Raw genomic sequence first — 14,360 nt, 5'->3', positions numbered from 1 at the left:
ATCCTGCCAAGCCTCAGCCTGAGGATCCAGCATGAATCCATGGCAATACAAGGCACAAAAACATAAAATCATGAATGTGAATGTGCTGATTTTCTTTATAATCGTGAAAATAAATCAATTATCATGTATACTAGATTCATAGATGCATACTTGAATCATAGATTCATACTATGAAATGATTTAGTTTTAGAATTATGTATATCCAGGTAGGATCCTTGATTCTGCCTGTGGATCCTTGAGGATCTGCAGCCCACAGATCTTGAGGATCTGCAGCAGAATCAAGGATCCAAGCGTCGGCTTGAGAATCCAGCACGAATCCATGGCAATACAAGGCACAAAAGCATAAAATCATGAATGTGAATGTGCTGTTTTTCTTTACAATCGTAAAAATAGATCAATTATCAAGTATACTAGATTCATAGACGCATGCTAGAATCATAGATTCATACTATGAAATGATTTAGTTTTAGAATTGTGTATATTTCTCTTATTTTGTAGTATACATACATATATATATATATATATATATACACACGAATCCTCCATGGATCATTATTGGGAAAAAAAAATCATGAATCCACGGATCCGATTAGCATACCTGAATTGGATTTGTTTCACGAATCAGCAACTAAGCATTTTCTACACATGCTTCCTGTTTTCAATGGATTTTTGGGGACAATGGGGAAACTTTTCCAACCTGTCCCCACATGCTCGGCATGTTTCCCAATGGGGATGGATCCCCAAGTAATATTTCTTTGTTGTGAAGTGGGGCCTAATTAGACTAGGAGGTTGATTTTTCCCCCTTCATTCGATGTGGTTTCTCCCAAATTTTGATGGGGGGTTTGGGGGCAAAATGCCCCTTGCGGGGTCCTGAGGTAGCGCCATAGGCAAGGTCAAGGAGCAGTGCCCCTTGCGGGGTCCTGGAGTCAGTGGCCCTAGGCGCGCTCCCTATTACAATACAAGGCAAGGTCAAGGGGCACCACCCCTGAAGCCAAAAATGAATTTAGCATTGTAAAAGCATCAGAAATTATATTTTTCTCTTGGTCAGCTTATTCTAGCCCTAATTTGTAAGCAGCAAAAAGCTTGTATAAAATGGCTTAGGGTTAGGGATTTCATAACATGCAATGAGATTGTAGTTTCTTGCCGCGATATTGAGTTGTACGGGATCACAGATTGTAACTAGGTTGTAATCACTGGATAATAAGAATATTGGACTCATTGTTTGGTAGACATAGCCCAGGAATTGGGTGAACAACGTTAAATCTTTGTGTCTTGTGTTCTCTTCTGTGTGATTTATTATTTTTCTGATATTGGTTATATTTGCATGTAATTGTTATTTTTGTCTCGTTAATCCTAACACTCTTAATACAAATCTATAACTATTACTACAGAGGTTGAGCTCAAATTTCTAGCAAATAATTCAGTACGAAGTCATTATGCAGACAACTAACTAAACACTGCTCCTATTTTATAACAGTTGGACCTGATTTATATCATTCAATGAGCATTATCTTCCAACCTATGAGTGGTGTTCAGTGTTGTGCATTCATAGAAATGTGTTAAGATATATAGAAATGTGTTGAATAACTTATAACATGCAATAAGCATTATCAATTGTTAATGATTACCATAAACATGCGATTGATATTCTTATTGGCAGATTATATAATCAACAGACTGCTTTATATTGGCATTGTGTTATTACCGATGGTAGTGATATAATATCGATGGCATTGTGTTACTGTCGATTGCTATGCAGTATTGGTTTACACAAACTAATGTTTGTTAGTCATGCCACCGTAGAGGCATGACTCTTCGTGGCCAAAGGCCATGTGGAGTCATGACCCTTCACCATTGTATATATAGATAGGCAGATCGCTGTGGATATACATCAATACATGGCATAAGAAGTCCCAGCGATCTGCACTATCATTTCAAGATTATTATAAACTCTCTCCTTCACACATCTTGCTGAATGGTAAATATCACAAGCACTCTACAGTACAAATTATTAGCACACATCATTGAAGATCATTGTCATATCAGCAGTCACAAATCAGTCACCATTTGAGAATCAAATCAATTCTGCAGTTATACAAGTAAGAGTATTCATCTATATTTTTGTAATAGTTTTATCTATCAGAGATCTATAAAACTAACATGGTATCAGAGACATTCTGATAAGAAAAGTTATTACTCAAAATTAAAATCTAAAAATCTCTGATTTTTTCAAAAGCTAAATAATATTATTAAAATGGTGAATCATGTGAGACTAGAAGATAGGCTTGACGATGCATCTAATTTCTCATCATGGAAAATTAGAGTAATGATAATATTAAGTGAAATGGAATTAGAGGAACATATTGAAACAAACATATCCATGCCTGAAAATGAACCAAAGAAAGTAACATGGAAAAGACATAATAATAAAGAAATGAAAATTATAATAGATTCTGTAAAAGATCATATTCTTCCCTCCATATCCACTCTCAATACTGCATTTGAGATGTTCTCCACTATTTGAGATACATTTGAAATCAACATAACTAGTAGATTATTAACCCTAAAACAAGATCTACTATATATAAAGATGAAAAATGGAGAACCTATTACTTCATACTTTCTAAGGATTTCTAAATTAAAAGATCAACTTGCGACAATGGAAAATCGAGTTGATGACAAAGAACTCAGCATGATAGCACTAAGAGGTCTTCCTCTATCATGAGAAACATTTATTCAAGGTTTAAGCTCTCGACCCAAACTCCCTAAATTCGATTTATTAAAGAATGAATGCATACAAAAAGAATCTAGATTAGTCTCAAGAGGACTAAGTACAAATTAAGAGGGAGATAATTAAGAGGGAGAAATTCAAGAACTTCACGTAAAATCAAACAAAAAAAGAAAATTCAAATACAACAAAAGGGAATGTAACAAATCATATAAGCAACGTGATTGGTCCAAAGATGTTTTAAATGTTATAAAATTGGTCACTCCCATAACTTTTTCCCTGAAAAGAAGAAAATTCAAGCAACCTTGGCAAAAATCAAAGGAGAGGGTGTAGAGAAAGAAGAATGAGAAAACTATGCTTTTTACTTAGCCCTTTCAAGTGAATTAAACTCAAACCACAACACTTGGATCAGAGACAGTGGAGCATCTCGGCGCATCATTGGTTTTAGAGACAAATTTGAAACTTTCTCTGAACAAGCCTCAAAAGAGGTTACCATTGGAGATAACTCTACTCATCCTATCAAAGGAATTGGTTCCTGTTTAATTTATCAAAATTCAAGAATTACCCTACAACTCAAAAATGTTTTATATGTACCAAGAATAAAGAGAAACCTAGTCTCTATTTCTGGTCTTGCTGATCAAGGATTCAAAATCACATTCCAAGAGGACAAAGTTCTATCTTGGCCAAAGAATTCTAATATCAAGAAAACCATTTCCATCGGATTTAGAAATGGAAGTCTATATAAACTTTGTAACAATCAAAACCTAAGTCTTAGTCATGAAACTTCAAATTCCATCAAAATTTGGCATAGGAGACTAGGTCACCTTCACTATCATGCATTATCATCCATAGGAAAAATTGTAAAAAGTTTACCTAGTCTCAAAACTGATCACTTAAGTATTTGCAAAGGATGTGCTTTAGGCAAAAATACTAAACAATCATTTCCTGAAAGTGTTCACAAATCTAAATCCATTCTTGAACTAATCCACACTGACCTTTGCGGTCCTATGTCTGTACATTCCCTTAACGGGTGCTTCTTTTGTGTAATTTTTATTGCTGATTACTCTAGAAGAAATTGGATCTATTTTCTAAAACAGAAAGAATCAATTGAAGTTTTATCAAAATTCAAAGAGTTCAAAGCCTTAGTTGAAAATCAGTCAGGACAGAAAATAAAAATTCTAACGTTAGACAATGGAGGTGAATACATCTCTGATATTTTTAAGAATTTTTGCATTGCCATCGGGATTAAGAGGGAATTTTTTGTACCATATAATCCTCAACAAAATGGAGTTGTTTAACGTAAAAATAAATCAATTGTTGAATCCACCAAAGCAATGATGCACAATCAAAACCTTCATACTTCCTTCTGGGCTGAAGCTTCTAACACTACAGTCTACATTCAAAATAGATGTCCACACTCAGTATTAGTGAACACCACTCCGGAAGCAGTATTTATAAGCATTAAACCTAATCTAAGTCATCTAAGAATATTTGGATGTCCTGTCTATATACACATTCCTAAAGAGAAAAGAACAAAACTAGAACCTTTCGGAAAGAAAGGGATACTTATTGGATATAGTGAAACAACAAAAGGATACAAAGTCTTCATTCCAGGTCAAAGAACAATTGAAATTAGCAAAGATGTGAAATTTGAAAAAAATATTGCCTTTAATATCTCTAGAAACAGTGATGAATCCATTACTGAATCTATTCCTGAAGTAGATGAAAATCAACAAATAGAAATTGAGAGGGAGAATGTTATTGAACCATCCTCTTCCACTATGTCTAATCATGAAGATTCTAAAAATGTCAACAATAAAAAGAGGCCACTTTGGGCTAGGAAAATGATAGAAGAAAATCAAGCTGAACCTAATGAAGTGATTCAAGAAAGCAAAAGAACAAGAAATCAATCATGTTATGTTGCATTATTAACTGAACTTATAAAAATTGAACCTTCTAATGTTAAAGATGCACTTTCAAATCAGTCTTGGAAAAAAGCAATGATTGAAGAATATAACTCTATACTAAAAAATGATGTATGGGATGTTGTACCAAGACCTAAAAACAAAACAATTGTTTCTTCCGAACGGTTATTTAAAATTAACCATGCATCTGATGGAAGCATTGAAAAGTACAAAGCCAGATTTGTAGCACGAGGTTTTTCATAGAAAGAAGGCATTGATTATGAAGAAACATTTGCACCAGTTGCTAGATATACTTCAGTCAAAACCATCTTCGCTATTGCAGCATCCAAGGGATGGAAGGTTCATCAAATGGATGTCAAAACAACATTCCTAAATGGCAAAATTGAAGAAGTTTATATCGAGCAACCAGAAGGATTCAACACTCATCACAGCAAAACTTACGTTTGTATATTAAAGAAAACTCTTTATGGTCTCAAACAGGCTCCCAAAGCGTGGTATGAAAGGATAGACAACTATCTAATGAAGTTAGGATATTCTAAAAATGAAGCTGATCCTAACTTATACTTCAAGATAGATGGTGACGATATGATTATTCTTGTGTTATATACTGATGACTTGTTGATAACAGGTGAGGAACATCTCATAAAGAAATGCAAACAAGAACTCACAGCAGAGTTTGAAATGAAAGATTTAAGTCTACTTCACTACTTTTTGGGATTAGAACTCTGGCAACAAGATAACTACATTCTTTTGAATCAAGGAAAATATATAGTCGACATTTTAACAAAATTTGGAATGATGGAATGTAAACCAGCTGCTACTCCTATGGAAGTAAATCTACACAAGTTGAAGGATGATATGATCAAGTCAAAACCTACAAATTCTACTTACTAAAGGCAAATTATTAGATCTTTAATGTATTTGGTGAATACTCGTCCTAACATATGTTATGCTACTAACACCTTGAATCAGTTTATGTGTGCACCAAAGAAAATACATCTACATGCAGCTAAATACATTTTGAGATATCTAAAGAGTACTATTGGAATGAGAATCAAATATGATAAAGTCAACATTGAACTTCATGGATATTTTGATTCTAATTGGGTGGCCAGTCCTACTGAACGTAAGAGTATTTCTAGATATTGCTTCAATCTAGGATCTGGTACGGTTTCTTGGACCAGCAGAAAACAAACTTCAGTTGCATTAAGTTCCACCGAAGCAGAATACATTGCATCTTCTTTGGGTGCTAGCGAAGCGGTATGTCTACGGAAGTTGTTAGCAAATTTGTTCATAAGACCTTTGAAGCCCACTGTGATTCATTGTGATAATCAAAGTTGCATCAAGCTTTCAACCAATCAAGTTTTCCAAATCGCTCCAAACATATTGAAATTCCTTACCACTACATTCGAAATATGGTGAATCAAGGAATCATTCAATTGGAGTACATCAGTACTAATGAGCAAAAAGCTGATACCTTTACCAAGCCTCTTGCTAAAGTGAAGTTGAAATACTATAAAGAAAAACTTGGCATGATTAATTTGTAATATTGAATATTGAATTTAAAAAATTTCAATTCATATGAGTTTATGCTTCTATTGTTGTTTAGTCACATCAGATATGTAATGAAAGGTGACAATCTTTCATGGACATATTTATTCAAAAGGTAATTGTTTGTAAGGTGACGATCTTGCAAATGATAGGCCTATTATCATGGACATCTCTAGATATTGCTTCGGGCAATTAGAGATCATAGATAACGAACTCATTTGTTACCATGGACATCTCTAGATATTGTTTCAAACAATTAGAGATCATGATTAACGAATTTTTATGTTATTAGTATGGACATCTCTAAATATTGCTTTGGGCAATTAGAGATCATAGATAACATATTCATTATGATTACTCTAGATATTGTTTTGAACAATTAGAGATCATGACGTACGTTATGATAGTGTTCATAGCTTGGTGATTTTTATTATTTGACTAGTCACTGTTTCAAAGTGTTAAGATCAGATAAAGTAAATAGATATTCTATTCTGAAATCTAAGGTATATTACTTCTCCCTTGCTAAGAGGGAGTGTTGATGTATGGCGTCTGTAGAAGTAATCAATCGTATGCAAACCGGTATCATATTTATCTAATAATAATTATTGCTCTCTCTCTCTCTCTCTCTCTCTCTCTCTCTCTCTCTCTCTCTCTCACACACACACACACATATGAGTTGTTAATGATTACCATAAACATGTGATTGATATTCTTATCGGCAGATTATATAATCGACAGACTGCTTTATATTGGCATTGTGTTATTACCGATGGCAGTGATATAATATCGATGGCATTGTGTTATTGCCGACTGCTAATCAGTATTGGTTTACACAAACTAATGTTTGTTAGTCATGCCACCATAGAGGCATGACTCTTCGTGGCCAAAGGCCTCATAGAGTCGTGACTCTATGGGGGTCATGACCCTTCACCATTGTATATATAGATAGGCAGATCGCTGTGGATATACATCAATACACGGCATAAGAAGTCCCAGCAATCTGCACTATCATTTCAAGATTATTATAAACTCTCCTTCACACTTCTTGCTGAAAGGTAAATATCACAAGCACTCTACAGTACAGATTATTAGCAGACATCATTGAAGATCATTGTCATATCAGCAGTCACAGAACAGTCAACATTTGAGAATCAAATCGATTATGCAGTTACACAAGTAAGAGTATTCATCTATATTTTTGTAGTAGATTTATCTATCAGAGATCTATAAAACTAACATGTAGAAGACTTAAAAGTAAAATTGTTGCAGCTAGATCATTGTTCACAGTAAAAAGCTCATAACATTCAATATGCATTTTATTTAACTTTTTGTAGGTATTTCAGACTATGCATGTTTCTCTGATACATGTATATTTTTTAACAATAAGTTATTAATATTCTTTCAAAAGTAACCAAACCTTCCAGGAAACCCCCAGCTTCTACAAGTACTCCCCTGTGCGCCTTTCATATAACTTTTGTAGGTATTTTAGATTATGCATGTTTCTACGATACATGTATAATTTTTAACAATAAGTTATTAATACTCTTCCAGAGGTAACCAAACATTATTGGAAACCCACAGCTTCTAAAAGTGCTCCCCTATCCCGTGACTATAAGACTCTTCATACCTAGTAAGTAAACATTTGAAATACGACAGTGTAGGTAGCAATGCAACATTTGGATTCCGTCTGGCACTTAAAGTAAATCAGTACTCAACAATTTAAAAGTTCACTCATGTACTAAGTACGAGCAGCTTTTGCTTCCACATAATATGGCTTCTTACAAGACAGACACATACATTCTTATAAAACAGTCCATAAACATCTCCAACATCTATTAAATATTCAATCTAACTTCCTCTGGGCCAAGGTGGCATGAATGAACAAAAAAAAGAAATAAATACTTCAAGAAAATTCAGCATCAAGCCCATGATCCCACTGAAACACATTAATCACAAATGGTTTATAAAGAAGACTAAAACTTACCTTTTTCAATTTAATAAGATGTTGAATTAGATTAACATATCTATTCCCAAGAATGTGTAATGCCCCCTTTTTAATATAGGATTTAATAATATAATCAAAATATAAAGAACAAAAATTGAATTTCAATTAAAAATATAAAATAATAAAATTAAAATATAACATAATTAAATTTAGTTAGGTTAAATTTATTGGAGAAGTACTATTCAAAACAAACTCTCTTGGAATCTGGGGGATGGAGGAAAGGCTCTTTTTTGGAGTGATTCTTAGGGGGGTTACAGTCCCCTCAATCAAGTCCCTTCGCTTAGGAACATCAAATCCTTTTTGGAAATAAAATGGGGTACTCAAGTTAAAGACTATGTTGTTTTTGAAGATGATGGGCTGAGTTGGCATCGGAGAGATATTGAGGCAGAAGATATCACTATGGAAGAGAAGTCTATTCTCTAAGCTATCCTTCATTCAAGAGTTATCTCTTTCAAAGGAGTGGATGATGTCCTTATTTGAGATGGGAGCAAGGATGGAGAATATAGCTCAAAAATGGGCTAGCAGTACCTTGAATCCCTTCAAGGTTTTTCCAAGTCTCCTTTTCCTCTTTGTTTGTGTTGGGATAAGTTCTCCCTTCCCAAGGCAGGCTTTTTTTCTAGGTTCTCCTTCATCAAAGGGCCCTTACAACAGAAAGAATGAAGAAGTTTGGTATTCCAGGTCCCAGTAGATGCCCCCTTACGTGAGTTCGAGAAGGAATCTATTGATCACCTCTTCCTTCGTTGTCCTTACTCTAGCTCTTGTTGGGATTGGTTATGCTTGCAACTTGGAAATCAGATGGCCCCAAAATCTATTAAGGGTATGTTATCTTCTTGGCCTCTACTAAAATCAGAGAGCGTCTTTCATAGCCTTTGGATCTCCTTCCCTCCCATAGTTCCCTTGGAGAGGAATAGAAGAATTTCCAAGCTAAACAAATGTTTGTGGATCAACTTAAGAAGAAGATAGAAGCTGCTATTATTGAATTAACCAACAATAGACTACTTAATTCAAATATCAAACATGCTAAGATGTCTTACTAGGATAAAAGGATGAGCGGAAGATAGATTAGCTTGAATATTCCTCCCTTTTTGGGGGAAGGGGATAGTCCAGGTAAACTACAAAGATTGGAATGTGTGTTGCAAGCTCCAAAGGATAGCTGGTTTAAGCTCAATTTTAACCAAGCGTCAAGGGGAAACCCTGGCCCTGCAGCCATAGGTTGTAGCATTCACAATGATCAGGGGAAAGAAGTGGCAAACTTATCCAAATACATAGGTAATGCCACAAACAATTGGGCAGAGATCTCGGCTCTAGTAGAAGGCCTCCAGTTATGTAAATCCATGAATATAAGAAATTTGGAAGTAGAGGGTGACTCTCCTATTATAATAAATGCAATGATAAAAGGAACCCTCCCTAATTGGAGAACAGATGTGAAAGTATCAATGGCCATAGAACTTAGCAAATGTTTTTAAAGTATCATTTTCAACCACATTTACCGGGAAGGAAACAGGTATGCAAACGAGTTAGCCAACTTGGGGATTAACTCCTCCCTCACACCTAATGTTTAATCATTGTCTCAAATATTTCTCTGTTGGTCTGAATGTAATAGCAGGGGAGTTTTAGCAGTAATTACTGTTATATTTTTATGTAACTGCTCTTGATGATGTTTTTTAAGACACAGAGTCTGCTCTGCTCTTTTTATAATTTTAATATGCCTTTCAATTTATGATTGATGGCATCCTTAGGAATATGGATTTTTATTTAATCTAACCGATTATCTTCTCAAGGTATCTAAAGTAATTTTAAAATCTTCATAGTATTAGGAAGTTGCCTGTTTGGTTTGTTTTTCTTTTTTTTATCAGGATATTAAAGACAGCAAGGAGAATCATAGGGGAGACCCTCGTGCCATGGGATAACGAGTTGAGAATTATTTTTTAAATACCAAATAAGGCTAGACTGAAGGATTATTACCCAAATCCATCCTCTCAGTGCCTCATGAGTTGGGTTGTACATATTTTATTCTTAATATGTGGCTTTGTCCTCTTGCTTATCAAAAAAAAAAAAAAAAAACCAAGAAGTAAAAAGTTGTGACACCCTCAAACATGAGATATAACAAGGGAGGAAAACGTCATTTAAAAGGGGAGAGAGGAGGAAGAGAAAAGGGAAGGTGGTGTGAAGCAAGGAAGAATTAATCAAAGAGAAAAAATTGACAACAAATTAAGCAAGTGACTCCTTCAAAGGGTAAAATTTATGAAGGGTTGTGACTCTTCCAAAGGGCATAAATGATGAAGGTATGTGACTCATGCAGCCATGATGACTCTCCCCCACATTGGAAGATATAAAGAAAAATGATTCATTTGGGGAGGAAATACAAGGGAGAGCAATTCAGGGAGTAATATATTATTCTGAAAGGCAATAATTAAATGTGGTAACTCAATTCTAATGAAAGGTGGTGACCCTTCCAACAATAAAATATAAAGGGGATATCATTCAAAGCAGAAAGGAAGAGCAATAATAAAAGAGTATTATTCAGCTTTTGAGAGCAGGCTGAGCAGAAGAGTTCCATTTGATAAAGCAGATCAACCTAAGAGATCAGATATTTACAACTTATCTCATCGCATTTGAGTAAGAATTACATCTTTAACTACATTTTTGCTCCTGTTACATTACGGATTTGTGAATTTAGGGCAAAGTATAAAGAACTCCCAAAAGTGAACATTACAGAATGCTTCAATTAAGCTATAGGATTAGAATCCTTGCCTTACACGTTGGAAATTGTGATATGACACATAATAATAATAGATGACTCTAAGATATTTCATTAAAAATACAGGGATCTTCAGTCCCTATTCAGACAGTTTTTATGAAATGGAGCTAAAATAAGAACATGTCCCACAAATGAGCTTGAATCCTCTCATACATATACAGCTTCGGACTAATGGTCTTAAAAGGTTATGTAATCCACCTTAAATGCTCTATAATCCACCAATTTCTCCTATATCAAGCTAAAAACAGGGGAATAGAGCACATAAAAGGGTCAATAATTTTCTGTAAAGTATGAAACCTGACAATACATTGGACAGATTGTATTGGAATGCACATTTTAAGTTCTAAGACTAGATTCCTCCTGTAAAAACTTGCCAAGTCTTTAGTTGAAAACAATTCCATTTTTCCCTGACCAGCTAAATTTCAAGGACTAGAGTGCTGCTAGCTTCAAAAAATAAAAGATAAAGCACAAATTCTTGGTAGAGAATCATCCAATTGCCTAATTGCTTTACTGTAAAATTAGTTTACATAACTATCTGAATGCAATCCATGTTCTAAGCTCTAAGACTTTAATAATGTGCTGAATAAAATGAACTATGACTAAGATCCAGAGCCCTAAATCAAAATACATGAATCCTCTGATCACCAATTTAAATTAGTTAATTTAATCTTCCAGAGGGAACCAATCTTCAAAGGAAATTCCACAGTTCCAAAGATATTGCCCCTCCTATTCCCACAAAACTTTCTTTGCCTGCTAGCACTTAAATGAGATTGGTAAATTAGCAACAGATAGTAATGCAATTTTTGGGATGCATGCTAGCACTTAAATTAAATAGGTACTTAACAATTTGAAAAGTCGCTCATACAACTGTTGAGTATGAGCTTTACTTTGAAGTAATTTGGCTTCTTTGAAGACACGATAACATTCTCATAACATGGTCCATATTGATCTCCAATATTAAATAACTACTAGTCTAACTTCCTCAAGGGCCAAGCTGCCATTAATTAACTTGAAAAGCAATTATCTTTCATGTAAACCTAATCTTCAGGTTCATGATCCCAATGAGATAAATCAAATCACAATCAGTTCACAAAGAATGGACTGATGAATCTTTTATACATTCACAGAGATCTTGAATTCGATTAGTATATCTGTTTCTATTCCCGGGAATGCACAATTTAAGCTGTAGAATTATAAACATTGCCTCAAAGTCAAAAGTTGCCATGTAGCGTACAATATTGATAGATTGCCCTCAACTATTAATTAATTGAAAACAATGAGATATTAGGTTCCTTATTACAAGTTTTTTGGGAAATAGAACAGAAATAAGACTACATGTGCCACAGATCAGCTCAAGAAGGCATCATCCTTTCACATGAATACAGCTATGGACTACTGTCCCTAATGAGCTATTTTAGAGACTAATTTTCAGTAAAAGATGGCTAAAATGCATTCAATTATACTAATTTCCCCAACAAGTTATGTTAATCACACATTTAAGTAAAGGAACAGCTGTCAACAAAATCAGAGAACTGTTGAATTAGATTATTGAGGTTAACCATCAGGAATGCACACATTCAGTTTTTGCATCAAAACCTACCATTAATCCATAGTAGATCTTCAACAGTTCAAACTGACGGTGTTACACTTACACTGTAAATGCTCTATAATCAGCCAATTTCTTGAATCTCAAGCTTCAATAGCTGGCATAGGAGCAGTGAACTGAAGTGGGCTGGAAAGTGCGGGTGTTGCATCTCTTCACTGATTTTCAGTAAACAATGAGCTTAAGATCCATTGGATGGGTTCCATTGGAATGCACATTTAGAGCTCTCCGAATAGATTCCTCACTTAAAACTCACGATGTCCGTAACCCAATGCATCCCATATTTAGTACCTAATTAGCCATCTTTTATGAAATAGAAAGCCAAGGGGCAGAGAGACATTAAGGATAAATTGAGCACTAATTTGCAGTGCAGAGCTCTCTAAATCTGAATGGAATCGATGTTTTAATCTCCAAGACTTAATTATTTAGCTCAATTAAGTAGAGTTAGCCAAAAATGCAATATCCAGAGCCCTAAATCATGACATATGAAGCCTCGTACCGGCAAATTTAAACCAATATAGCTCAGAAAGGAATAAAGCCGAAGCAAGGTCGAAGTCTTTCTTGGAACAGAGTGAAATTGAGGTCTAGATGAAAACAAAGATATTAAGACTCCATAACCGGACAATTTTTATGAAGTCCAGCTAAGACAAGAATGGGAAGAATAATAAAACGAAATAAACCACTAATTTTTAAGCCGCCTGTCGAAGATTTTTGCTTGGTGCAGCTAAAAATCTAAGATGAAATTCATAAACCTGGTCAATTTTCGCTCATTTATTAAGCTGAGGAAAGAAAAACAGAATAAACAATACCTAATTGAGGATTTAGCACATAACGACGATTATCAGCCATCACAAGAACGTTATAATCTCCCGGCCAGTTACTTTTCTCCACATCTATACAATTGTCCAATTTGCGTCGCAGCTCTCAGCCCCTCCCCAGCAATAGGGGCACAATAATCCTCCCTGTACCTCTGAACACAGTCCAAACCCTATATCATCGGTATCAGCAATCCATAAACCCTCGACAACAATTTTCAGAAATTGTACGAAACCCTAGATTTTCTTACAAATGGAATATAGTGTGCTGCGAGACGTGTGCTTGTAGAGAGACCTAACAATAAATGCGGAGAGAATTATCCCATACCAAACCAGCATTCAAAATGCTCGTACGAAAAACAAAAGGAAACGCGCTTGATTATGTGCTAGTGTTTAGGGGAACGGGCTCGATGTGCCTCGGCAGCTATTTAAGGAAGTGGGCCAGAAATAGCGGTGTTTTTAGCGACCATTCTCTCCGCTAAAACGAACCGATGATAACAGAGGACAGCCGCCAAATGATGCACCATATTTAGAGGCACTTTAAGCTTTTAGGTGTCCGAAGCCGGCGTTTCTTGCCTCACGGTTCTATGGCCCCGATGTGACCGGCGGCTCCACTGGCCCCGCCGCCAAATCTGGGGCTCTGAGTTTTTCATGGATTTCTATCAAATTAGAGTTTCCCAGTAAAGAACTAGCTGGCACCACTGATGGTGACTCGTGATCGGGACACGTGGAGTGCTGACACAGGTGTTTATGGGACTTGCCACGTCATCTTTGACTTTTAGGTCCGAGGAATCTTTAAGTCAAGAAGAACTGCCGGTTTTATGGGCTGGAAGGTCACATGATGCGAATGGGGGCCTTTACATCGTTGCCAAGAACATTCCTCCATGCATAGCGATCATTACTTTAGTACTAATAATTATTATATTATTTTAGGGGTTAACTCACTTCTAAAGTTTAGTCAAACACCCAAAC

General features: G+C 35.3%; 1 protein-coding gene across 2 annotated transcripts in view; it reads right to left on the bottom strand.

Annotated features, from left to right (window-relative positions):
• The window catches only part of LOC149549596 (calmodulin-binding transcription activator 3-like), an 80,843-nt gene extending 66,813 nt beyond the window's left edge, over nucleotides 1–14,030 (bottom strand). Inside the window, exons 1-2 of one of the 2 annotated variants that reach the window (XM_089792920.1) lie at nucleotides 13,640–14,030; nucleotides 13,383–13,561 (exon numbers count right to left, since the gene is read on the bottom strand). In XM_089792920.1, coding sequence (XP_089649046.1) covers nucleotides 13,383–13,422 — 40 coding nt within the window. In that variant the 5' untranslated portion in view covers nucleotides 13,423–13,561; nucleotides 13,640–14,030. The remainder of the gene's footprint in view (nucleotides 1–13,382; nucleotides 13,562–13,639) is intronic. The other variant, XM_089792919.1, reaches the window with a different exon arrangement.
• Between the last annotated feature and the right edge of the window lie 330 nt (nucleotides 14,031–14,360).

This window comes from Cupressus sempervirens, chromosome 7, assembly GCF_028749045.1.
Source record: "Cupressus sempervirens isolate cs-2001-9-10 chromosome 7, ASM2874904v1, whole genome shotgun sequence".
Taxonomy (NCBI): Eukaryota; Viridiplantae; Streptophyta; class Pinopsida; order Cupressales; family Cupressaceae; genus Cupressus; species Cupressus sempervirens.
This window is presented reverse-complemented; position numbering and strand designations above follow the sequence as displayed.